Source organism: Salminus brasiliensis, chromosome 6, assembly GCF_030463535.1.
Source record: "Salminus brasiliensis chromosome 6, fSalBra1.hap2, whole genome shotgun sequence".
Taxonomy (NCBI): Eukaryota; Metazoa; Chordata; class Actinopteri; order Characiformes; family Bryconidae; genus Salminus; species Salminus brasiliensis.
The window spans coordinates 13468897-13496433 of NC_132883.1; the positions used below are offsets into that span (position 1 = coordinate 13468897).

At 38.3% G+C, this 27537-nt stretch overlaps 3 protein-coding genes across 7 annotated transcripts; all 3 read right to left on the minus strand.

Annotated features, from left to right (window-relative positions):
- Window positions 1–1940: 1940 nt before the first annotated feature.
- On the minus strand, window positions 1941–7309 carry LOC140557341 (uncharacterized). The gene is made up of 8 exons (XM_072681691.1): window positions 7155–7309; window positions 6344–6448; window positions 6028–6201; window positions 5674–5844; window positions 4206–4325; window positions 3997–4119; window positions 3445–3495; window positions 1941–3332 (listed from the first exon to the last, which is right to left on the minus strand). The coding sequence occupies exons 1-8, from the start codon at window positions 7222–7224 to the stop codon at window positions 2527–2529; spliced, it is 1620 nt and encodes a 539-aa protein (XP_072537792.1). The 5' UTR covers window positions 7225–7309; the 3' UTR covers window positions 1941–2526.
- A 2227-nt stretch (window positions 7310–9536) lies between these two features.
- LOC140557342 (torsin-1A-interacting protein 1) lies at window positions 9537–15262 on the minus strand. 4 transcript variants are annotated; one of them, XM_072681696.1, is made up of 9 exons: window positions 15243–15262; window positions 14295–14379; window positions 13895–13960; window positions 13451–13546; window positions 13081–13149; window positions 12860–12970; window positions 12650–12724; window positions 12235–12381; window positions 9537–12148 (listed from the first exon to the last, which is right to left on the minus strand). In XM_072681696.1, the coding sequence occupies exons 2-9, from the start codon at window positions 14299–14301 to the stop codon at window positions 11373–11375; spliced, it is 1347 nt and encodes a 448-aa protein (XP_072537797.1). In that variant the 5' UTR covers window positions 14302–14379; window positions 15243–15262; the 3' UTR covers window positions 9537–11372. The 4 variants fall into 4 exon arrangements, with proteins under 4 accessions (XP_072537797.1, XP_072537795.1, XP_072537796.1 ...); XM_072681694.1 differs by lacking the exon at window positions 15243–15262 and adding an exon at window positions 14879–14951; XM_072681695.1 differs by lacking the exon at window positions 15243–15262 and adding an exon at window positions 14859–14881.
- Window positions 15263–17413: 2151 nt separating this feature from the next.
- aldh9a1a.1 (aldehyde dehydrogenase 9 family, member A1a, tandem duplicate 1) lies at window positions 17414–25215 on the minus strand. 2 transcript variants are annotated; one of them, XM_072680886.1, is made up of 12 exons: window positions 25119–25215; window positions 23184–23340; window positions 22794–22939; window positions 21928–22057; window positions 20827–20961; window positions 20435–20631; window positions 20023–20163; window positions 19214–19402; window positions 19025–19112; window positions 18616–18757; window positions 18408–18520; window positions 17414–17925 (listed from the first exon to the last, which is right to left on the minus strand). In XM_072680886.1, the coding sequence occupies exons 2-12, from the start codon at window positions 23332–23334 to the stop codon at window positions 17831–17833; spliced, it is 1527 nt and encodes a 508-aa protein (XP_072536987.1). In that variant the 5' UTR covers window positions 23335–23340; window positions 25119–25215; the 3' UTR covers window positions 17414–17830. The 2 variants fall into 2 exon arrangements, with proteins under 2 accessions (XP_072536987.1, XP_072536986.1); XM_072680885.1 differs by having other exon boundaries at window positions 25115–25215.
- Between the last annotated feature and the right edge of the window lie 2322 nt (window positions 25216–27537).

Consider the following 27537-nt stretch of genomic DNA (forward strand, 5'->3'; position numbering starts at 1 on the left):
AAAAATATTAAAATCTTAATTAAATTAACCAGTCAGCTAGCACCCCCTAGTGGCTATAACTACAAGCAGCAAACCAAAAATGGCTTGAGACAGGAACTCCACCTGCCTCATAGATTTCTGTATATAAAAAAAATAATAATAAATAAATACATAAAAAATATATATACACAGTTCCTTGCAAAAGTATTCATAGTAAATAATTGAAAAGTAATTGAACTTTTCAACCTTTTGCCACATTTCAGGCTTCAAACATGAAGCCATGAGATTGTTGTGATTACAGCTGCAAGTCGCTTGGGGTATGTCTATCAGTTTTGCACATCGAGAGACTGAAACTTTTGCCCATTTTTCCTTGCAAAACAGCTCGAGCTCAGTGAGGTTGGATGGAGAGCGTTTGTTTCTTTCCACAGATTCTCGATTGGATTCAGGTCTGGACTTTGACTTGGCCGTTCTAACACCTGGGTACGTTTATTTGTTAACCATTCCATTGTAGATTTTGCTTTATGTTTTGGATCATTGTTGTGTTGGAAGATAAATCTCCGTCCCAGTCTCAGGTCTTTTGCAGACTCCAACAGGTTTTCTTCCAGAATGGTCCTGTATTTGGCTCCATCCATCTTCCCATCAATTTTAACCATCTTCCCTGTCCCTGTTGAAGAAAAGCAGGCCCAAACCATGATGCTGCCACCACCATGTTTGACAGTGGGGATGTTGTGTTCAGGGTAATGAGCTGTGTTGCTTTTACGCCAAACATAACGTTTTGCATTGTGGCCAAAAAGTCTGATTTTGGTTTCATCTGACCAGAGCACCTTCTTCCACGTTTGGTGTGTCTCCCAGGTGGCTTGTGGCAAACTTTAAATGAGCAGTGTACGACTGATTGTTGTCCCACCTCAGCTGTAGATCTCTGCACTTCATCCAGAGTGATCATGGGCCTCTTGGCTGCATCTCTCATCAGTCTTCTCCTTGTTTGAGCTGAAAGTTTAGAGGGACGGCCGGGTCTTGGTAGATTTGGTCTGATACTCCTTCCATTTCAATATGATCGCTTGCACAGTGCTCCTTGAGATGTTTAAAAAATCTTTTTGTATCCGAATCCGGCTTTAAACTTCTCCACAACAGTATCTCGGACCTGCCTGGTGTGTTCCTTGGTCTTCATGATGCTCTCTGCGCTTTAAACAGAACTCTAAGACTATCACAGAGCAGGTGCCTTTATACGGAGACTTGACAGGTGGATTTTATTTATCATCATCAGTCATTTAGGTCAACATTGGATCATTCAGAGATCCTCACTGAACTTCTGAAGTGAGTTTGCTGCACTGAAAGTAAAGGGGCCAAATAATATTGCACGCCCCACTTTTCAGTTTTTTATTTCTAAAAAAAAGTTTAAAATATCCAATAAATTTTGTTCCACTTCACGATTGTGTCCAACTTGTTGTTGATTCTTCACAAAAAATGACAATTTCATATCTTTATGTTTGAAGCCTGAAATGTGGCAAAAGGTTAAAAAGTTCAAGGGTGCCGAAAACGTTTGCAAGGCACTGCATATATTTTTTTATAATAATAAAAACATTCATAGCCTTACTGGCACAAAAAGTAACATCTATAGAGATTATTTAAGGTTTGTAGAGCTGTTATATTTTTATACAGAATCACTCCCTTTCTTTTTTGTGTGTGTAGTTCTTTGCCTGGTTAAAAGATAATGGTAATAGTTTTGTTAAGAATCTTTAAAAATAGTTCTCAACCAAAAATAGTTCAGCTGTTGTTAAAAGACCCAAAGGCCCATTTTCAGTACTAGATGGAACCTTTTTGCTAAGTGTATCTGTAAAAGTATTTCCTTGAACTGTATCTGTATAAAAATACATTAGTTGATTATCCTGTAATCGGGATACAGACCAACCAAGAGGCCTTCTCTGTGCCACCAAAGCAGAAAACCTCTCACAACAAGTAAATACAAAATACTAACAAATTTTAATTATGAAATTCAAATCAAGAACAAAACAATGGCATAGCAAAAAGCATTCATAGTCCAGTTTCTCTATTTGAATGAAGTCAATGTTAAACTGGATAGAATGAGCAGCTGTTAATCTGTGCAGCTGTTAAGTTCTGAGCCCTACTGCAGAAATGTAAAACAGACAAACATGTACTTTTACATTGCATGTTAAAGAGATTTTTTCTTCTTCCACTTCATCATATTCTTCTACTTCATCTGCAGGACATTATATGTTCCAAAAGGAATCACAACAATACACTTTCAGATAAATGGATGATCTCTTTACTTAATATAGCGCCAAATATGCAATATGCAAATCCAAAACAAATGTAAAAACATATTACAGTTGACTTCTAAACTATTTTAAAGCAGTCCCACAGACAAAATCCTGAAAATAATAACAATAGAAAAATCAGTCAGGTATGCCCTTGCCAAGTGAACATATCACCTGTCATTTAGCTGCACAAAAACCACTACAATTCCAGGGGCACAGTACAGAAAACATCTGCTCATGAAGAAAACATCTCAAAAAAGACCTCCAAGGCCTATCCACCTCCACAGCCATGCTGGTCAATGGTCTGCTCTGCAGCAACTGGAAGAATGAGATGGGAGATCCTGCTCCAAAGCCCACTCAGCTTATCTACATCCATCTGGTTAAAAGTGGCTGTCCTGACAGAAGAGACAAATCTATCCTTCAGATATTCCTGTACCTGCTCCTCCACTCTGTTCAGACTCAGATTAGAGTCCAGTTCAGCCACTGGCAGCAGCACAGTAAACACTAAGAAGACGTTTTTATAAGCGGCATTCTCATGATCACAGTAGCGGTAGAAGATCAACGTGGACCCAGGAGGCAGTTCCTCAAAGCGGTGGACAACAGCAGCTTGTTTACCACCATCAAAGGCCTCTTTCAGCGCTGTATCAACATCCAGTTTCACCTGGTCACTATCTTGAGCTGTTTTGCTGAGCCCATCAATACTCAAAACAGAGGCGTTAAGTGCTGTAGAGTAAGCGGTGGCTAATCGTTGAGCCAAGCAACCCAGCGTCTTCTCAGCCTCTAGACCAGAGGTCAAGATCATACTTACCGGCTCAGTAGGCTCAGTCAGTTTGAGGTGCCGCTTAAGATGGATCTCAGTCCTCTTCCACAGCTCTAAGCGCTGGCTGGGGAATAAAGGCTTTAGTGTGGCTAACTGGGCTTCAAATTTTGTACTAGACACCAACCTGTTCTGGTGTTGTTTTGTTTGGTTGAGAAATGATGAGACAGGAAGGTGCTGGTAACCCAGTAAGCCCAAAGCAAGTGAGGCCAGTAGTAAAAGAGCCCACTGAAGAGATCTGCACAAATACCATGCATATCCTGTAATGACAAATTTGAAAAGTTACTACAGCATCATGGTATCACATCATTAGCATAGCATCATAGCATCACCATGCCTGGCCAGAAAAAGAAATCACATGAAGGAACATACCTCTTGAGTAGCTTGCTGAAGATGCTTTAGTTGTGACTGGTTTCTTTATTTCTTAAGGAGAAGCATAATAAGAACATTTTAGATAGAAAAACTATTTCCCAATTTCCACCCACTGTCTATCTTTACAATAATGGCATTTATACTTTACAAAAATTCTTAGCCTCTTAAAGTCATTGGAACCACCTACCAGGGTGCATGAGGGCTAGCATGTATTTTTAATGCAATACAAGTACCCTATAAGGTGCATTAACACATAGCTGTGCCTCATTCATCAAAATTAGGCCTCATTTTCCAATACCTTCCAAAGAATTTTCTTTAATTTGTTTTAAAGTTTACATCAGCTCAGAACAGGTCTTGGGCAATTGGCCTACCAAATTTGGAACAACTGGAAACAAATTATTTAAAAATAAATCAGATTCAGTGTGTGTTTTTACACCACAGAACTGTTCACAGCTGTGGTCTTTCCACCGACCTTATAATTTTATTTTCAAATATTTTAATTACAATATTTGTTTAAAGCACACTGAAGCTAAGAGCTGGGGTGAACACTACCTGAGTTTCTGTGCTGCAGAGGTTGTTTCTTAGCAGGAATGGTGTTTGTCTGGGGGATGCGTGTGGTGTGACCTTCTGAGGGTGGATGCCTGTCCCAGCTCTGAAGACCAGCACCAGAGACACCTAAAACAAAAGAATTGTTGACAATACAAACTACATAAACTATGAACCACTAGGACTAAAACACGTTTTGCAAATCCAATTCAAACCTCTTGCTTTCTCTTCCATTTTGTCTCGGTACTGTCTTATGCTGCTCCTCACGGTCAAAACCTCCTGCCTGTTCTCCAGTGATCTGGGACGGGCAGATGCAGAACTTGCTCTCGGAGGTTCTGTGGATAAAATTTAACTTAAGGATTTAATGACCATAAGGAAAATATGTGTAATTAAATGGAAATATTCTTTGCAACAGGGAGCAATAACAAATAATGCCTCTCACACATACTACCTACAACCCATGTGAATAAAGGGCCAGGGCAGAGTTACTTCTGCACATGACGGCTATTTACACATACAGAATTTACAAGGCGAAATACAGCAGTCCTGTAGTGGAAATGATCAATGCTAGTAATTAGAGATGTCCAAATCTAATTCAGTGGATAGGGTTAGTGAAAGTCAATGTGTACTGTATGGACAAAAGTATTGGGACACTTAGAAAACAGTTTATCCTGCTTTTGTTGGAGTAACTGTCTCCACTGTTCAGGGGAGGCCTTTTACTAGATTTTGGAGCATTGCTGTGATGCTCTGATTGCATTCAGAGACAAGAGCGTTGGTGACAGCTCAATACTGTATACACCTCTAGCCCACACCTGGCTTTAAGCATAGTGCCAATAGATTCATGGTTATCAGCTCCACAGTCCTATTCTATTGGCAGGGCTTCTCTACAGGGACTAAACAAGCCTGTGTCAGCAAAGTGATGTCCACAAACATTTGGACATAATACTGTATATTTTAATGGATTAAGTATTGACTGTATTAAGCCTGACCCATGTCCGATGCTATGTTTATGTTTTGGGTTGCACCACCATCATAGATTATTCTTAACCTGCAGCAGTGAGCAACATTCAATACAGGACTAAAGTAGTTTGAATGTTTGCAGTGTGAGACAACAGGTAAACACCTATAGTTTCAGTGCACAGACTGTGTGGGTCAATGTTGGGGGAAAAAACAAAACAAAAAACAATTACAAATATTTTTGTTACTTATTATGCATAAAAATATATAGATCGGATTGTCTCGGTTTATGCTCATTCTTAATAGAACTGAGGGACAAATAAATCAATAAATAGTCAAGTTTACTTTGCTCAATATAAATATTCACTGAAAAAAGCATGGAGCCTGTGGCTCTCCTGAAGAAACGTATGTAGTATGAAATGTTTAACCAGTATTTTGTTCAATTTCCATTTATCTAGAATTGCTTTTTATTTTGCTTTTATTGGTTTGTATGGCTTATTTCAATGTAAATTCTGCAGAGAATGTGCAGCATGTGGGGAAAAACAAATATTCTTTAGGTTCCAAATATCTCTGAGGGGTTGTGTCCACTCGGAACAGCCTGCTGATACGGGCACTAAAATAGAAAATATGAGATGTACGACCACACAGAGGCAGTATGTATGAAACGTTCCTGAGGTTTTCTACAATTTTACAAATAGAAAGATATTTTCAGTCACACTAACAAACCTCTTCCTGAGGTGAGTGAACCAAACGCAGTGGTTTCTTGACCACCCAGAATTGGTGGCTTTGGGCGCTCTTGGATTCTCTGGTTCCTTAAGAATGTCCTGAGCTCTTCCGTTTCCAGATTCCCAACTCGAACAGTTCTGATGATGCTTTTCTCTTCAAAAAGAGGTTTGTCTGAAAAAAAAAATATAAATATACATTATATATATATATATATATATATATATATATATATATATATATATATATAGACACACATAGTCACACACACACACAAAGAAATGATGATGTAAAGCATGATGTCATTCCTAGTTCTTCAAGAGATCTTTCTTTCAATATGAAAAGCTAATATCTTACTCCTTATGACCGCCTCGCAACTTTCACTTTCATCCTCCGAGCTCATGTCTTGGTCCTGGTCAACATGGTCAGCTGTGTCCCTTTCCACCGTGCTATTTTTTTCCCCGTTTTCATGTCCATCTTCAGCATCCTCGGCCGTCTGCAGCCTTGATATCTTACCAGGGGACCCAGCATCTACATGATGGGATAAGAGACGAGAAAGAAAGAGCATATTAAAAGTATTAGAAGCAGACACTTAAGTATTTCGCTCTCATATGATGAACCTGCAATTGCCGAACCCAAAGTTCTAACATTCTCTCATTTCACACGGGCGTACCCTCGTCCTTTTCTTCAGATCCATTAACCTCAGACTGAGCATCCTTCCCGACTTCTCTTCTCCGCTTCAGTGAGCTTCTGGGTCTCAAATCAACGTCAAACACAGCTGTAAAAAAACAAACAAACAAACAGGATTTAAATACAAAGTTTATTATTTGATGGTTAAAGCAGGATTTCTCAGTTTCCCAGATCACTTAAGCCTACAGTCAAACCTGTCCAATAGAAAAAGAGCTGAAAGTCATTCCTACTGGACAGTCCTGAACTTTGGGCTTAAGCTATCCGCCTAACTGAGAAATCCCACGTTCTGGAATTCATCTGCTTTGAGCTGGTTAGGAAAATGAAGCTAGACAAGCTGCTTATACTGCGCTAAAATCGCAGTATTTTCATGTGTACACGAACACAATACCGTGCGTTGAGTATCGCGGTATTCTGGGATATTACTGATAATCAGCCAACACAATATAAGTATGTGTCAACTTATATGTCCATCAATGTGTCCATTACTATGAGCTTGGCAGAGGTTCGGAAACGGCATCACTTCTGCAGACCAGCCAAACGATCACGAAACGAAAGTAACTTTTTTTTGCCAGTTCCGCTGAAGCTACGCAAGCTAAGTCATTTCAAACTGTTCTGCTTGACTGAGGCGAGCTGTAGTGCTGATACGGTGTGTTTACAGCTACGAACACTGAGTATCCCGCTCCAATTAGTTAACAACGCAAAAGTTTTCATAGCTACATACACCAATAAACCGCAGGCTAGCTAGCTAAAGTTAAACATTGCACATTCATCTAAAAAAATCCGAGTGAACAAACCGTTCTTTTGCGCATGTCTGCTGCTTCTCCTTCTCAATACAACATCTCCTTTAGAATCGACGAGATCCATTTGTTTTCTAAAGCATCAGACCACATTTAAAGAAACTTTAACTCCATCAGGCGCCACTGTCACTGGAAAGAGGAACTAAACGACGTTTCCACACGGATACATTTGCATGAACACCGAACTTCCGGAACCAATAAAAAAGCAAAGATGTTTAAAGCAAACCCACACCCTAGAGGGTGCATTCTGAGGTCAATTTTGATTCAGTGAGCTTTTGTGGTAAAACAAAGGCTTGAAATGCAACACGATAGTCCTTGCTGACAGTGTGTTTCGTGTAGTCTGACAAAATAGAGAGTTTGCTATTGTTATTGATGCAGTCAGCTGTTTTTTTTAAGAACATGGTAACCCATTTTAAAAGCATGCAACCATACTGAGTCCACAAATAGTGTCCAGTTGGAATAACCTTATTAATAGACTCAACTGGACAATATGTAATATGTAATTCCTGAGAACTTATTCTCAGTAACTCATAGTGATCTCTCTTTGTTTTGAACATGTGCGATTTGGTTGCATGAAGATCTCTCCTGCCAAGGCAGGGTGCAATGTTATTTTATTGCTAGCTATTTTATTTTATTTATAAAGGACTATTCATTGGGACTGTACACTTACGTTTTCACTCACATTTACACCTGTGTTAATGTGATGTGACAATAAATCTGATTGAATTTGTAAATACTCCAATCTTTAAATTGCATTTGTTAATGAAGTAAATACATTGCTTTTACAAAGCAACTACTGTTTCTAACAAGAAAGCTGTCAAAACACAATGATATTCTGTGAATATTTTAATATTTTTGGTATAATGTGTGTAATGTGTCTGTTTTTGAACCCCCTGGCTGTAGGTTGCAAGTTTTTTTTTTCCTGTCCTGTTTTATTTTATTTTTTATGCTTCCTATCATGTTTCTTTCTTCTCTGAAATTCATAAAAATATCTGACAAAATAAAGGAAGGAAATGTAGCAAAACTATTCGGACGCTGCTCAAGTAATTCCCCATCAAAACCGCTGACTTGAGCTACGGCGGCACTGGCTGACACACAGCTGTGGGATTTGTAGTTTCTTTAATGGCTCATGAAAATATTCTGCTCTCACACTCGCTGTATGCGAATCTACTGGGCTTTTATTTTGAGTTTAGCTGCAGCCCGGAAGACCAATGTTCAAGTGGGCGGAGACACTGTCAATCAAGCTATTAGTTTTGTGGGAACAGTCATTGGTTTTAAGGAGAGGCGTTACTTGCTGCCCCGTACACGGAGGAGTGAAAATGACATGATACGTCGCTACACTGTTTAATGCCTTAAATACAAACAACATATTTATCATTTTTTTTATTTTATCAGGATAACAAGAAATTATTATTAAAAAATATATATAATTTTTACCTTAATAAACATTGATAAATTACAGTTATTTAATATCAGATGAAAATACAATAAGCCATCACTAAGAGTTCTAAGTCAGGTTCTGAAGGTCAGAATAAAAAAAAAGTAAAATTTTATCATGAACCATCTGATTACAGACTGATCTAATGACCATTATGTATGTTACGTGTACACCCCTTAGCCTAATACACGATAATAATGATGACATCAGTCTAATCTTGTTTTACAGAGGGGCGGCTCATTGACTACGTGTTGCTGAGCTTGATCTTTGTCCAGACGCAGTGTAACTGTGAATGAGCACACACTAAAACTTGGGACTCCTCCTCTAATAAAACCAGTCATAAAAAAGCCCAGGTGCATTTTTGAATAAATCAAACTTTAAACCTTAGATGTTAGACATTAAACACAAGTAGCAAATCAGGAGTCAATCCAATCTGGTTTTGGGACAGGCAGTTTCAAGCACAGGGGTGGATGGCTGTGTTAAAGGCTGAAGCTGTACAAGGACTGAGCCAACTGCTGCTACATCCAAATTTTTTTCAGTGGATACCTCTCATTGACACACTAAACACCTAAGTTGTGAATTGTACATACTGCTTAATTTCTATATTTTTCTATTAGTATTGCAGCTCTTGTTTGCTACTTGTGACCACAAAATACTGTTCATGCACAGATTTGTATTTGTTGTTTTTACTGCCTGTACCTATTCTCTTTGTGGTTCGTCCATTTCCTTTGCACTAATGTAATTTTTATCCATTTCTATCACTGCACCAGAAAAGTAGCCTAACAGTGTTTGGTTGTACTGTAAAGCCCTGTTTTGGTGTAATGACAAAGTTAAATTAAATGGAAATAAGCATTGAACTGAGCAACAGAAAAATAGCACAGAAAAAGAAAGTGGTGTGTGTAATTATGTATTTCTGAACAATGCAGTCATATGAGAAAACATCAACTTTAAATCTTTATTGACCTTTCAAATAAATTATCTGAGATTTGTAAAACCAGGCTAGACTTCGCTTTCCAAAGTAGACAGGAGCGCACAGTAATTGAAATCATCAACTGAGCTTTTGATTCTGCGAGTGATCTCATGTTATGAAACTATAACAGGCTTGCAACATGCTCAATGCAATGGGTCACAGAGGTCCCCATTAAAAATTAGGCCAGAAAATCCCACACTGTTTTATACAATTCCTTAACACTACTGGACATTGGTGGAAAATATTTAACACATAGCTGTAAGCATCTGTTTTGCATTTATTTAAGGCACATAATGTAGTACCTATAAAGCTGCTATTATGAACCTGCCTCACACATGTGAAAATGTTCAACTTTAATAAATTTAAGATAAAATTTTACCCTAGTCCATGAATGTTGACTTTACCAAAGCTGAGAGCTTTTATATAATTCAGTACTGTGCAAAAGTTGTAATAGAAATTGCCAAAACACAGTATACCAACAGAGTAAATACAAATAAATCAAGTAGTATTCAGTTCGAGTATTCAGAACGTGTTGCTTTCATTAAAGTTACTGATATTGTCGCTGTCCAATGAAAAACATGTATCTTCAAAATGGTGACGTTACAGGAAAGGGAAAAACATTTTATTTCATTTTTAAGCATTAAGTCATTAAGTAATTTTTTTGGTCCATTCATCCAGGATTATTCAGGTGTACAGAGTGTACAGATGGAGATACATGTTTTTCATTGGACAGCAACAATATGTTTGTTAGACGAATACAGTAAGGAGAACACTGGTTTGATTCCTGCCTTCTCAGTTCAGTCCAGTTCAACCATAGTACAGACTTGCTTCACCTGCTTCACTTTAATGAAGGACTGAATTACATAAACTAAGTCTTATGTGGTAACTGCAAATATTAAGCTTCCACAAGATGTTTGGAAATGGTGAAGCTACACATATTAAATCAAAGTATTTGTGTAAAAAATTAAAACAATGTTTTGATTCTTATTGACCAGATATATTAACCCTTATTAAACATCTACCTACTTCATTATAGCTTCCTCCTTGTTTCTACACTCATTGTCCATTACACCAGCTCCACCATTTATGAGCTTTTTGTAGTCTTTTACTATAAAAAGTAAAAACATATCCATGTTAGCCTCCTTACCCCCTTTTCTGCAACGGTCAGGACCACACTGGAGCTGGCGTTATTTGGGTGGTGGGTCATTCTCAGCACTGCAGCGACACTGACATGGTGCTGGTGTGTTAGCGTTTGCTGCACTGGTATGAGTGAATCAGACTGCAGGAGTTTGGAAACACTGTGTTTCCACTCATTGTCCGCTGTATTAGACACTCCTACCTACTTGGTCCACCTTGTAAAGTCAGAGACAGAAGCACATCTTTTGGGGCAGTTTGTGTTGGTCATCCTCTAGTCCTTCAGCAGTAGTTGTTTGGATATTGCTGATAGAATGGACAATGAGTGTAGAACATGTATACATTTTCAAAACTGCTCATGCCAGCTTGCTCACCTATGACCTTCATCTAAATCACTGTATGCTGATTTTCTATACAATTTACAGTTTGATCCAACCCCACATAAAGCTTAATTTGCACTTATATGAAGTGAGGCACACGTTATTCCTGTGATATTGCATATCTTCAAAAATTACATGAGGGTAAAAGCTTGTTTCACACTGTCTCAAACACCGGAAATGTAGTGTCCACATGAAGACTAAGAGTCAGTAAAAGAGAAAGGGGTAAAAAAAAAGTTCTCAACACCTTTACCCAAGAACTATGGTTTAAGATGCTCAGCTTTGTGCAAAGCACATCAGCCTGATTCTCCACAACCATGCTGTTCAACTGTCTCCTCTGCTGAAACTGGCAAGATGAGATGGGAAATCCTGCTCCAAAGCCCACTCAATTTATCTACATCCATCTGGTTAAACATGGCTGTCCTGTCAGACGAAACAAACTTCTCTTTTAAGTAGTCCTGAACTACCTCTTCCACCATCCCCAGGCTTACATTAGGTGGGACTTCCAACTCTTCCTCCAGCAGAACAGTGAACGCTAAGAAGACATTTTTATAAGCCGCGTTCTCGTGGTCACAGTAGCGGTAGAAGATCAGCGTGGACCCGGGAGGAAGCTCCTCAAAGCGGTGGATAACTACTGCTTGCTTACCACCATCAAAGGCCTCTCTTAAGGCTTTGTCAATGTCCAGCTTCACCTGGTCACTATCTTCAGTCGTTTTGCTCAGACCATCTATGTCCAGGGCTGAAGCATTCCGGGCAGTGGAAAAGGCTGCAGCTAATCGTTGAGCCAAGCAGCCCAGCGTCTTCTCAGCCCCACGTCCAGAAGTCAAGATGAGACTCACTGGCTCGCTGGGATGACTCATCTGCAGGTGTCTCTGCAGGTGGATCCTGCTACGTCTCCATAGTTCTTTGTGTTGGCTGGGGAAACTGGATTGAACCTTGTCCATTTCGTGACGGAAAACATCCACCAGGTTAAACGTCTTCTGCACAGGTGGGGGTTCGGCTCCCAGAAACCAAATTGCCAAGACAGCAATCACAGTAGTGAATGTGGCACCAATGTAGAATAAATTATATTCTGCACCAAAGAAAAATATTATTCTTTATTAATGGCACCTGACAGCATGTAAAAAAGTGTAAGATGTGTAAAAAATTAATACTTACTGGTGTCAGTAGTGTCCTGAGCCGTTATAGAAGCTCTTGCTTCTGTGTTTGGTGGAGCGTCACCTTCACCAAGATGCTCTTTAAAAGGCTTGTTAGGTTCTTCCTCTTTCACTGAGCTCGTGCTTTCTGGGGTTTCATTGCTGACATCTAAAAACACCAAAAAGGATTGTCATTCAATTTACATTAAATAATCTTAACATTAACTAAACATCAAATAAACATTAAGCTTACAAATAATTACATACATATTAGTCCCATACAATTATTATGAATGTTAAGAGTCTATGATTAACGTAATAAATTAAGAGATGATACACATTGTTTTATGGCAACTCGTTGCCTTCACCAAGTTGACATGAAGAGTCAAATGAGGCTTAGCTGGAAAAGCTTAGCTGTTAAATTCTCATAGAAATACCTTTTATACGTTCCTTTGATGGGCTTCTCACTTGTGGGATCACTTGTTTTGAGGCATGGTCAGTTTCACTTTTGCCTTTATGTATTGAATTCCACATGGATTCAGGAAAAAAAAGAAAAAAAAATTTTAAATCAATTTTCAAAGTTTTTTTTTAGTTCTACTAAATAAAAAAAAAAAAGGATTTCGGGAATGACGTGGAAGAAATCTCACTCTTTTTGTCCGTTCCTTCCCTAACTGACTGAACATCTTCTGCTCCATCCATCATTTGTAAATGCTTTGAAATTGTAATGTTGCTACTGGCTTCTGGTTGAAGGTTGGGTGCTGTGTGTTAAGAAATATAGAAATATAAAGGTAGTTGCAATAACTAATATCCCACCATTTCTAATGCTAACATTTCATATTCAGTGACTAATCATGCTGATGTGTGATACCTTTTTTATCCTTTTCCTGTAGCTGTTCCGTTCTTTCGTCATTGTGCTCAGGTTGCTTAGCGTCCTCTCCTGGGCAAGAGCACAAAATGGGGTCATCAATTCAAGCACAGATTTGAAGACAAAGCAAAAGGACAGCCACAATATGACAATCTGAGTCAGATAGTTAAAAAAAAAACTCATTGTAAAGGTTTAGCCTACATTTATTCCAAGCAAAAGTATTACATCTTCATTATATTTACTGTACTGTTTCATAGAAGGGGTTATTTTTCGAACTCAATTACTCTTGACCGTCATTAAAATTGCAAGAGCAAGGCAACGTGTTACAACAGTGACATATATTCAATAACACAGTACTCTGAATGACTGGCACCTTGTGTATTTTCCTCTTCCTCTGAAATCTCTTTATCTGATGAAGAAATGCTACCCGCTGCAGGTGTAACCTCATCCTGATCTTCATCTTCCATGCCTTATAAACAGTACACAACAGTACAGAGAGTGTTCAAGCACAGATTAACAGATTTTTCATTCATTTTAAGAAATTATACATAAGAACTAGAGCTGAGCAATATGACAATATTTTATCGTATCATGATAAATTTTGTTATCATGGTAAACAATAAGCTTTTATTAGTGTATCGTGGATATTATCAGTGCTTAAAAAGCACTGATAAAAAATATATCATATATCAATGAAAAAATAATAAAAGATCATGATATAAAAGATATTTTAGAGTAAAATTACATAAAAAGACAGTAGCTGAAATTCCACTATTTGTGATTTCAAACGTTTAAACATGAAACTGCGATTAAACACCTTCTTTAGTCTTCCTCTGTAGGTGATCCACTTCTACGTTATTGCGTTCAGGCAATGTAGTATCCTCTTTTTCGTCAAGGGTACACATGGCAGCCATCGGTCCAGGCAAAGAGTTAAAGACAGAGCAAATAAACAAGGACAGTCACGCACGTTAAGTTTTGGCATCTAAAAGGAAATAGTTACAGTCTGCTCTCAAAGACTTGGTGCGACTTGGAGTGAAGAATACAACAACAACAACAATAATAATAATAATAATAATAACAATAATAATAATAATAATAATAATAATAATAATAACAACAACAATAATAATAATAATAATAATAATAACAATAACAATAATAATAATAATAATAACTAGTCCTTGTCATGTTGTTTGAATGTATGCTGAATTCCACACCGTTCATTTCCTCAGGGTAGGCCACCTGTCTGGGAGAGTAATCGATGTGGAGTAGACCTCTACAGCTAGGTCATGGAGGACTGACCTGTAGACAAACAGTATAAACACACACGTATTTATAACACAGAAGCACTACATGCCCTAACAGCACTGTGTCTGTCAGCTAATCACTAAAACTATATGACTTAAAGTAATGCGGACAGTGGTCAGATACAGTCTGCTACATGAACATTAAGTAAATAAACACTGAATAAAACACAATTAGCTACAAGACAGATCATTTGTCAGGAAGGCGATGCCAGATCCTGGTGGTATTTGCTATCTGCAGACAACGTTTACTTGCCTAAGTGTAACTTTCATAGTAAAAGTATCGTGTTAAGGCCTGTGTTCACTCATGAAGACGCGTCTCTAAACCGGTTCAGACTAAATAAAGCACCGATGTTTTCTACTTTCGGAGCTTCCCCAAGTTTGCTAGCCAGCTTTGACAGATGTTGATTCGCCATACTTTAGACACAATCAAGGCACATATAATTACAGCTAGAAACCCGAAATACAAAAACCGACCTAGAAACATCGGCACTCACCCAGACCCTTCGATCTCTGATTAATAGTTTGTTTGGTTTGCTTTCGCTTTTAGCCTGAGTACCAAAGATGTTTAATACGACCAAGAGGCGCCACTGTCGCGATGCACGACAGTTCATTTCCGTTCTTAAATGATATAATGCAAAGTCGGACTTTTACAACGAATGAATCTTAATATTGGGATGATTATTCTCAAATAGTTATTATAATGTTTCTAGTTAGCTGGTAAAAGAAGCACCGCGATGCTTTATGCCATATAGCATTGTTCCCAAAGGTGGTGGAACTCTATATGGGGGCCGTTGTTTCCACAGTCATTTAACACAGACGGACAATTTCAATTCTGACGTTTTAAAGCTCACGTTTCACCTTTTATGGAAGTTGGGATGAAAACCTAGTTTGGCCTCTTTATAGTTTCAGGGTGGTGTCCAGTGCTTCTGGAAAAAGCAAAACCTTTATTTATCCTTAGCTACGTTAATTTGATTAGAACTGTAAAGTCACATCATTTGGCATAGACTGCTACAGGAAAAGGGATTGGATTGGATCACTTAGATTGCTGGCTGGCAATAAAACAGGCATCCTAAAACATCCCAAGCAGCCAGCACACCACCCGGCATATATTAAAACACACCACCTTATACTAAAGCACACAAGTACCCAGCAAACCATCCGACACATGTTAAAGAAGTCAGAACACAATCCGGCACATCCTACAGCAGCCGGCACACCAGCAGACTCGTCTCAAAGCAGCTGACATACAAAGTGGAACATCCTAAAGCAACCAGCACAGCTTAAAGCAGCCGGTACACCATCCAGCACACCCAAAAGCAACCGGCACATCAACCAGCACAGCTTAAAGCAGCGGCACACCAACCAACATGTCCTAAAGCAGTTGGCACTCCACCCAGAAAGTCCTCTTTGCAGCAGAAGGCGCTGGAACCGTCTTCAAATCAACCCGAGTTTCATTTGTGTTCAGAATAAAATATCAGTGTTTGTTGACTGTTTTAATGTGTGCCTAAACAAGGTCCTGTGATACCCTGAACGTTTCAGGGCGACAGGAGTTTATTTTTCTCTACAGCTGTTGTGATGTTAATGGAAGTTCTCTCCTGGGCTTTTACGCACTGCGCTTGTGTTTATGTGTTTGGTGCGTTTTTACGCGGACGGTGCGCAAAACAAGGACAAACTGAAGTGCATTTAATCATTTAAAGCTCTATTTATCTTGTTGATAAACGTGGTCATACATGCTTCACCACCAACAGTGCTGCTAGTGTGAAGAGTCGGCAAAAAAAGACAAAAATGGAGATAGAGATTTGGATATGAGGACAAGCAGCTATATCTGTCAAGCTGACACATTTGTTTAGGCCAATCTAGCAACAGTTACAAACATGGTGCAATTAGTCTTGAAAGTGGCAGATCCCATCAATTTGTTGTTGGTCAAAAGGTCAAAAGGTGCCTCATATTGTGCTTGCTGCTTTAGGAAGTGCCAGTTGGTGTGCCAGCAGTTATAGGATGTGCTGATTGGTGTGGCATTAGGTGTACTCGCTGCTGTAAGATTTGCCTGGTGGTGTGCCAGCAGCTCTACAATGTTCTGGTTGGTCTAAGATGTGGCAATTTGTATGCTGAGTGCTGTAAGATGTGCCAGTTTTTGTAAGATGTACCAAGATGTGCCATACCAGGTGTTTAGGATGTTCCCGGATGGTGAGCCAGCTGTTACTATAAAGGATTGTTTGCTTTTTTGCTGTCTGCCAAGTTTGTCTGACGCAGGTAACTTGTGCACACATTGTACCAATGAACAAAGAGTTTACTCATTTTACACTGTAATGAAATGTCCTGTGCTTAGATTTGAATAAAATGCTACAAAATCTCCTTTTACAGCAGATTTACGATTTCAAAGTTTTTTTTCTGACAAATGAATAATTGAGTTTGAGTGTAAGTAATGGAAATCTCATGTTTTGAACAACATACAGACTAAAAACGTATGCTGTATTAAGGTCTGATTTGACTGGTATGTTTTCTTCTTTTTAATCTGTGAAAATATTTTCAGAAACTCAGGATCCATTAAACATATATGGATACTTGTGGACTAGTAGGCACCTTTCCAGGAAGCCACAGGTTTGATCTGTGGCCAGGAATCCAAAGCTGCATCCAAAACTGTGCCTTATTTACTTTATAGTGGTGTCCAAAAACTGTGCAGACTTTTCAGTGCACTATAACAATCCCACAATGCAAGGGAATAACTACTTTACAAATGATGTATACTTTGGACAAACCCAACATTTATCACATTGTTTAAATATTCACTCAAACACATAACGAGGAGTGCATTTTTTCAGAGTCAAACAGTCAAACCAGAGGATGTATTAAGAATCATTCTTTTGCAGTGGCTTTTGTTTGGACTTCAAAATGTCTCCAAATCACATTTGTCACACAATTTATATTGCTGGCTCTTCTGTACTACTATCTAAGACCATAAACTCTCTTGTAAAAACAAAGATGCATTTTTTTAATTCACACTGACAAAATAAAGTAGTAAGACAATATTTTCTTTCTGTAAAACAAGAAATTTTATTTTTGTATGAGATTGTATTTTTTAGTAGAAATGTGCAAGAAACTGAGTGTCTGGTCCCAAAGTAGTGCATTGTTTTGTACTGGTTAATGTTAGAGTCATAACATACTCATTCTCTAAATGAATGAAACATTTACAGAACTTGAAATGAACTTTTTTTTTAAGCATAGCTAAGGTAAGACACTGCAACACTATGCCCAGTCTGACTGGAGAGTATGACTGCAATTTCTGGAGTTAGTATATTAGGCACTTGCTAACAGAATATTTTGGCTGGCTATGGATCAATATTGTTTTAATATACTTCAAACTGAGAGGTCTAACTTCTGTCAAACACTGCTGGTTGTAGTGGACTTTGTCACATTGTCACATGGAGTGCTATGGCTTTAAGTATTTAAAAGTGGTTCTCAACATCCCCCATTTCCACCACAACAGTTTTCAGCTGAGAGTAGTACTCGATGGTCACCATGCCGTTCTCTCTGCCAAAACCTGGAGAAGGAAATTGAAAAAGGAAGGAAAGGAAATTGATATTTGTTGTAGCTATATGGATTGCAGTTTATGAGGAATCAATTTCAGATGTATAATAGTATACAAATTGAGAACATGTTAAAATGTGAAATATTTGTTCACAACAGACAGTACATACAGTCAAGCACTAGAAATCAAACTGATCCACTTTTCCCCCTTATTCCAAGCACACTTGATTGGAATCCTTCTTTAGTTTTTAGAGTCTTTTTAATCTTTAGTTTCTGTAGCTAGGAAGCTAATATAACTAAAATGGAAGAAATATTTTTGGGTGATGCAGACCAGCTACACCGGCCTCATAACTCCAGCGCGAAACAAAAAAAATCCTGCTCAGACAATCAAATGCAAGTCAACTATGTTTGGGGGAAAAAGGCAAATCAATTTTCTGGATCAATTTGTTTCTTTTAGTAAACCATTACTTTAATTGTGTGTTGCTCCAGCTATACCTGACATCTTGTAGCCTCCAAATGGGACCTCCACTGGACTGACATTGTAGTTATTGATGAAGCAGGTTCCTGCTTGAAGATTTTCAGCCACTCTGTGGGCCCGAGCTATATCCCTACAGACGAGTGGGACGACAGGTTGAAATGAAAAAAGTATACACTGAAAGGTCTTTAAATATGTGATTCTAAAATCTGATACTAGCTGTTTTACCTGGTGAAGACTCCAGAAGCCAGGCCAAAGGTTGTGTTGTTGGCTCTCTCCAAGACCTCCTCCTCCGTGTCAAATGGCAAAATGGACATCACAGGTCCAAAGATCTCCTCCTTCACGCAGGTCATATCATCCCTACAGTTATCTGTATGTGTTATGAAAGGACATTTTACAGAAGTTGAATTTCATGACCAAACACATTGCCATATGATTTCAGAAAGAAAAGTGCATCTTTTTTGATCTACTAAGGGCAACTGAAGGAGTTGTGTACTAAAAATTCATTCTGGCACAGTAAACAAAGAAGTGTTTTGGACATGTGCCTTTTCTACTTAAAAATAGCAGTCTTAGTCTATGTGCCTTAAATCTGTTTAATTCACTGTAAGTTATTTAGCAATAAAATGTACTAACTAACCCAGCACACAAGGAGACACAAAGTAGCCTCCTTTAAGCTTGGGGTCACTGGGAACAAACGGCTCTCCGCCACAAAGCACCTTGGCTCCCTAAAACAAAATTATATTCATGGTTTATTTCTATGACATTTAGGTAAACATCTTTCAAAAGTAATAACTGGTTGGTAAATGTCAAACATGTATAGCAGTACCTGCTTCTGAGCTTGGCTAATAAAGCCCAGAACTTTTTCCATGTGGGGTTTGCTGATCAAGGCACCCATCCGTGTCCCCTCCAGCAAGGGATCACCAACAGCAATGGCCTTGGTCCTCTTTACCACCTCCTCCACAAATGGCTTCATAATCTCCCTCTGCACAAACACTCGTGTCCCATTGCAGCACACCTGCATCAAACAGAACATTGACATGACACAGTGTCTAGGCCTTCTGTCTGTTTAAAATTTGTCGGTTTAGTTAAATTACATGTTTTGTTTTAGATTTCTTTTATTCTTCTTCAGGCTTCTGTTGCTCACAGAAATAAGGCATTGACAGCATAGGCTATGGATGGACCAATGTGACGCTAGGTGTAACCACTGTAAAGGTAACCCATGCTCTCATTCATAAAGAAAGATTAAAGTATAAAAGTAAAAGTAATGTAAGGAAAACAAATGCCAAACGCTTAGGCCGTTCCACAGGGGCCTATAGTACACTTCCCCACCTCCTCAACAAAACTTTTTTCTAAAAGCCATAATGACTATAATGTAACATCAAATGTATTAAAGGACCATCTATGTGTACTCCTGAGCATCAACATGTGTTTCATGGAGTGGAGAATATGATTAGTAGTTGCCTATAAGTATTGTAATGGTGCAAAAAGTCGACCTTCAGAGGTATGTTATCAATAACCTTTATTGGAATGAAAATGTGGCGCTAACATGAGTGTCTGCAGTAGTACAGGAAAAAAATCCTGTGATGTATAAAACTGGCACATAAGACAGAGATGTAATAAAATATAACTACAAACCTCCCCCTGTGTAAGGAAGTTTGCCATAAGAGCCCCTCTGATCGCATTCTCCAGCTCACAGTCCTTAAAGATGATAAGGGGTGATTTTCCTCCCAGCTCCAGAGTCACCTGCTTCACACCCTTGGCTGACATCTCCATCACCTTAAAGGGAGGAAATACAAACTCAGTATCCTACCATCTATATTATGTTTATGTACAAACATCAATTACTAATTACTAATTAACTACCAATAAATTAGTACATACCAGTGAATTAAGTACGTATGGCAGACAAAACACGACTAGTGAACATGATTAGTGCTGTGATTTTATCAGGCTTTGGGTAAAAAATAATAGTTGTTTTACATGTTCATTACTTATATTTGACACATTGCTGTATCTCTGTCAAACTGTGTTGTTTTTCTTGATTTACCTTCTTGCCAGTAGGCACACTGCCAGTAAAGGACACTTTAGCCACCATGGGGTGGTGGCACAGCAGTGTTCCAGTCTCAGCCGCTCCCTGCACCACATTAAACAACCCATCTGGTACCCCAGCCTCCTTATAGATCTCTGCCAAAATGACCGCTGTCAGTGGAGTCATAGGAGAGGGCTTAAACACCATGGCATTACCTAAAAGAGAGAAGATATTGTGAAAAAGAGAGAGTTAGTTCAAGTTCCACAGATTACACCAAAGGCACCATTACAGTTTTATGCACTCTTGGCAAGCACGCTGTTGTCTTGCATAACCCAGAGCAGCTGAAGAATGTTGGAGTGGACGCAAACCAAGTGGAAAACTATAAATCACACTTTTTATTCCTCACATACCACAAGCCAGTGCTGGGGCCGACTTCCATGCAGCAATCTGGAAAGGGTAGTTCCAGGCTCCAATTCCTACACATACACCCAGTGGCTCCCTACGGGTGTAAGCAAAAGAGCCTCCAGGGAGCTGGATGTGCTGCCCTGAAACACAAAACAAAACAATTACAATCAGTTATGCATGGTTGGTGTTGCATGTCTGTACAAAATAAACAAATTATGCAGAAGCCCATTTCCAAATTGTTTAGAACAAGGGTGGGCAATGTGACATTACATTATCCTTAAGATAATACATTTTATCATGATATGCTTGGATATTAACAATGCTTCTAGAAAACAGCCAAAATGGCCTGACTCATGCAAGAAAGCTTTATAACAGTTAAAAAGGCTATAAAGAAAAATATTTTAAAATTAATAATATTGTGGCGGTGAGGAGGCGGGAGAGAGCTGGGGGCCCGCCAAAGGTACATAGTGCAGATTCTGGTATGCTGAGCCCAGAGTAGCAATGACAGTAAGACTTCTGACTCTTTTTAGTACAGGTCAGTGGCATATTAGTTTGATTTTAAAGTTATTTTTGGATAGAAATGCTGCATAATGTTGCATTATGAGGTACCTAACCTATTCTACATTGTAACAAATAACCTCTTGGGTGTCAAGTTTTTATGCCATTATTTTATTAGCATATTCTACTTTAAAGGTATTTCCACTAAGGTACATAACTTATTTATTAGTTACATTGTCTCCGATTGGTTGTTCTTAATTTAGGTACATCTTTTTATAGCAATTGTTTGATACCCTTTTCCTTCTACATTTACTTTTGCACCCACTGAATACTTTTGCACCATTTTGCTCCAATTTATTCATAAAAGAAAAAGAAAATGTTGTTATTAATTAAGTATTTCGTTAAAATACACAGTCATATCATACCAATCAGATCAATATTAGTACCACCTCTGGAACAGACATGGGCCAGGAAGTCACAGATGCCATATAGCAGAGTTTGCTGCACATACTCATAAGTTGTAGCAGAGTGCAAGAGGACAGTCATGGGCAAAATACTGCTTATTTGATTGGATGTTTTGTTAAAATTATCTGGGAGACTGACCGTACCTGCTAGAGTGGGAGCAATGCCAGCATAGTACTCAATAGTCTGCCAGGATATGTCAATATCCACCTCAGCTTCCGTGATGCTCTTGCCATTGTTGATGACTTCCAGCTTGGCTATATCATCTCTGCGTTCCTGTTCATATGATACAAGGTTGTCAAGACATTCCGACGTAATTTTCTGTTTTCAAACTATAAGGTACCTAAAGACATATTACACATAGAGAGCCAATGTGCCTCCAATCACACAGGAATGTCACATGGCTTACTGTAATCTGATGATACTGTGATAACATTTAACTGACAACTATATAAATATTTGTAATGGACAGAAAAAGACTCTCTCCCATAAACAACTGTGTCAACTGACTCAAATCACTAAAAGCCCTTGGGAATTTAAAGTCCCCATTACACATTTTGAGCCATTAAATAGCTATTAATGTGTAAGGCATTGCCTGAGCTTGAGTTTTCTGGTGAAATGATCTATTGGTGTAAAGGAGAAGAGATATATTGTATGAATATATTTGAGAATATTTGAATTTTAGAGAATATGCTTTGAACTCCTTGATGTTCTAAGTCTGCAAAACATTTGCTAGATCCAAATAGCACAATCTCTGCTGTTTCTCCTGCAAAGAAAATGATCTCTTGGCAAGTGAAAATATTGCAAAGCTTTTTACTTGATTAAATCAAGTTTTTCTACTCAAAGTGTCATACTGCAATGTATGTATATATATATATAATAGAATAAAACGCTTTATATAAAATGAATAAAAACAAGTAAAAGAAACTTCTCATGTATGTTGATAATGAAAAATAGTTTTGTCAAGTGATCTCCATTTTTGCATGCTTGCTCTTAATATTACTGTCTTTACCCTTATGATACGAGCAGCTTCCAGCATGATCCGAGCTCTTTCCATACCAGACAATTTACTCCATTTCAGGTAAGCAGAATGTGCACTCTTTATAGCCTGGTCTACTTCTTCCTCTCCACAGGGAAGCATGTCACACAGAACACGGCCTGGCAAAAGCAAAGTGTAATTCATGTTAACAATCACTACGAAAAATGTCTGACCACTCCAGTGTGTTTATGGCCTTGACTTTAGCACTTTTGAAAACTTGCCAAAACACAAGCAGTATATAGTCTGTTCATGTTATATGACACAATGACTACTTGGATATCTCTTAATCAGTAACAGTAAAGTTGCACAAGACCCTACGCCTGGGGCAGGAAATCTTCAAAGGCTGAAAGAAATCGTTTTTACCAGTTGCAGGTTCATAGACTGGCTCAGCATTTTTTGCGTCTTTGGACTTGACTCTTGCTCCTCCCCAAAAATTCAGAGCCTCTTTGACTTCCAGAGTTCCAGTGGAAACATTGTGAAACTCGGGCAGCGAGAGGAGAGGTTGCTGAGCCATGATAAACTGAAATATTCACAGACAAAAAATAATTGCATTTATTAAACATAGAGGTAATGGATTTTCCTTTATTATACAATATATGGACAAAAGTATTGGAACAGATCATTCTTACAAAATCAGGAGAATTAAAAAGCAGTTTAGCCTGTTTTTGCTGCAGTAACTGTCTCTATTGTCCAGGGAAGGCTTTTTACTAGCACCATCATTCCAGAGAACACAGTTCCACTGCTCAATGGGAGGGGGCTTTATTCCCCTGTAAACCATGACTGGCATTAGGCATGGTGCAAACAGAACAATGTTTATCTGCTCCAGAGAGTCTTAGTCTATTGGCAGTGATTGTTTCTCTACAGGGACTAGATTGTGCATTTGTTCATCTGTGTCAGCAATGGGTACAACTTAAAGTAGCTGAATGCACTCATTAGAAGGGGTGTCCACAAACATTTGGATAAATAATGTATGTTTGGAAATTGAAAGTCAAGAAACTCTATAATGAGTATTGGTTTTCTAATTTTCTCAACATTTGCTATTCTTTTAGATCTAGTCTAAATAAAGTAATTAATATTATTTCATAATTTGTGTGATGCCCTTTAACTATTACCATTGGCCGGCCTATGTTCACTTAAACTGAAATCAAAGCTTTTTAAGTTGGCCTATAACTTAATAAGTAAGGTAACTATTACTTGAGTAATGTAAAATTTAAATTATGATTATCAATCAATTAATCTGTAAATAAATAAATAACATACAAATCAGACCATACTGGATTAGGTACAACTAACCTAAACTATGTAGTGGTGATTGCCAATTACTCTAAAGGAATCTCTGCATTTTTTTATGAAACAAATAAAATAAAACAAAACACAGAAAAATACCCAGCAGATTGCTTTGCTAAAAGTCTTTCTCTCTTGCCCATTCGTGTGAACTGAAATATATGGATTTTAACTTGCAGATTAGTAAACATATTTTCCACCTATACATTTAATAAAAATGCATTACCACGCATTTTTTACAGATTTTATCTAAATAGGTCACACCCTCCTGCTCTCTCGGCTTTGGGTCGTTTATTTTTTTTTAATCTGCAAGACCTTTGTAAAACCAGGCCTCACTGTTTAAAGCGTTAATGACGACCCCTAGTGCTAGACTTTCAACCATGTCGCAGGCACGTACATGAAGCCCTAAGGCAGTTTCAGCAGTGCATTGCACTACATTGCATACGTTAACAATGCACACAAAAACGTGCTCACAGTCTTTGCAATTAGGTTAGATTACACTGTACTGCAAGTTTGATAGCTATTGCAAGTTTAACTTTAGTAATAGGCTATTTTGCTGTGCAGCACTGTGCTAAAACTATAGAGAGGGTACGCTATACCCCACCACCCCAATTATTAACAGTCAAATTACTTCATTCGGTTAACTCTTTCTTTGAAGTTAGTTTATATATTGTATAAACTAAAGGGCGGAAGACAAGCGTCCAGGCTTTTTTCTGTCCTGCACCAAAGTGGTGGAACGATCTTCCCCTGGGTGTTCAAACGGCCGAGTCGCTCGCTGTCTTCAAACGCAGGCTGAAGACCCACCTCTTCAGAGAGTACTTGGACGAATAGTTCTATGGTCACCTTATTGTATTGTGTTTAGTAATATCTAAGCTTGGAGGTATCTTTTGTATTATTAGTCTATTCTAACTAGCTAAGGCTTTTCTTGGGTAAATAGCAAAGCACTTTGTAAGTCGCTCTGGATAAGAGCGTCTGCTAAATGCCGTAAATGTAAATGTAAATGTAATTACCTACAAGTAGGGGACTTCACAAGCTGCTGGTGCTCCTTGTGCACGGCTGGACCTAAATCTACCACCTCGAACTGACAGTGGAACACCCGTTCACTAGCCACTAGTGTCCAATGACCGCAAACAGGAGGGCGGGGCTTCGTGTTGGGAGCAGCTATAGGTTGTACTACTTTACAATATGGAGACTGACTGGAACTGAACTGTGAAATACAGGTTTCATTGACTGCCGTTGCTCAACAGCACGCGGCTATTATACACGTTACCCCCCTGTTTTAGCCATGTTTCTCCTTGATTACGCAGATTTGAGCTTGCATGCATTCATTAAACTAGCAAAAATGCACTCTGATCAGATCAGATCAAGTTTGCCACTGTGAAATCATCCCTTTAGCGTTAAATTAAACCGGCGAGGGAGAAGACTGTTAATTCACCACTCGTAAGAGTAGAGCTGGTCCAAGAGACTATTGACATTTGACTTTGCACTGAAACATTACACAAGCCAAGCGAAACTTTGATGATATGAGGTAATCTGTACCCATAAAATGTCATGATGACATGACGACCTTCATAGTCAGCACATGTAATCTTGCAAGACCCTTTTTTAGGTATATTATACGTGTCATGCATAAGTACCAAAAAAAACCCCATCAAAAATCTATTATTAAATGAAAACATTATTTGCATATTTATGAATAAATATAATGAAAATAAATAAAAATGGCTCATATGATAGGATATTGGTCAGTACTAAATGCAAATGAGAACATCACCACAGGCAATGGAAGTGACATTCTTGATTTCAGAAATGGGACTCAGGGTTCCTATTCAGAGGTCCCAAAGGTGGACTGAACGTTGCTCCTGTCCTTGATTTTGTTTAATCTGCAAATACCACATGCTAATCAGCTCTACTGTCATATTCAGTTAAAACATGAATTGAGTTTCTTGCAAAACTGAGAAACAGAGAGAGGAAAGTAGTCATTCAACTCTTAGGATGCAGCCTTGAGCTCCTGATCTGTGCAGCCTGTTAATTTTCCCACCCTGTCAGCAGTACTGTGAATTCAACATGTGATCAATGCCGTTTACACAGTTACATGACCAGCATTACATGACCTTCGACAGCCCTTTTACCAGATTATGCAGTTGTGTTGTAAATAGGACAAGGTATTCTTCAGTGTTTCATGTGCAAGGTTCTTTCTCACACAATCAATTTGTCTCTTGGCATACACATATTACAGAGCAGCAATGTGCATGTAAACCTGACCAACACAACATAAAACATTACAGCTCATGACAATATCACTATACCCAAAACAAACTGTGTAAAAATATCATAATTAAATTCACCAACAACATAAAACAATCAACAGTGCACACTAGTGAGCCAAACTTACAATCAGTGCAATTTACCTCTTTTTATTTTTTTTGCATCACAAACCAATATAAATAAAATCAACTGCCTTGAAGTCCTTAACAGAAATTATATTATTCTTCAATATAAGATTATGAAAATAGAAAAAGTGTTACTGGACTAAAAGCACCTGCTCGCATTAAGCTTTTTTTTTTGTTGCAACATAATTATATAAACCATCAAAATCTACATCTATATTATGCAGTGCTGCAGGATGACCCACAGTAATACAGATGATTGCAACTATGCACTATACTTAAAATTAAGACATCATGCATCTTTTACAATGAAATGGTGAAATAAACAATGTTTTCCTTTTACCCAACAGTGAATAAGTCAATATTACATTCTTTCCACTTAGCATACAGTTTGAAACAGTTCAAACCTACAATATTAACCAGAGGGCTCCTTTCAACAGCAAAGCATGCTTCTAATAGCTCAAGAGCTGCATAGTTATTTAAAGCATGAAATAAAAATTTCCAATAACGGGCAAGAAGTGATTCTACTCATTTATTTGTACAAACTATGTTATCATTGGTATTTGAGACGTCTATGCAGGTTAAAATCTGGATCAGTAAATACAATTAACAGCATTTCAGACCCGAAACAAATCCTTATGACACAATTACAACTAAAGTATATTAAAATAAATGTAACTGCAATAAATACAACAGATGCAATGCTTCACACCCACAATGGATTACGGGGTTCATCCCTTGTTTTTAAAAAGAGACAGCTACCAACAGGGAGACACTACAGTTCATGTTTAGTAGTTTTAACACTGTCTTCAAACTGTATGCACAGACGAAGTAAGCTTCTTTAAGATCCTTCTAACAACTCTTTTAGACGTGGTTATTTTAAGCTATAGTAAAATCATTGCCAAATCACACAAAAAACACACAAAGTGAGGTCGCTACAAGAAGGTAGCCGCTGCCTTTAAATACTGTCCTCTCGTGTTATGGGAGTGCTGGTTGCACAGTGTGCACTAGAGGGAGCCATTTCCTCTACCCGACAGCAGAGA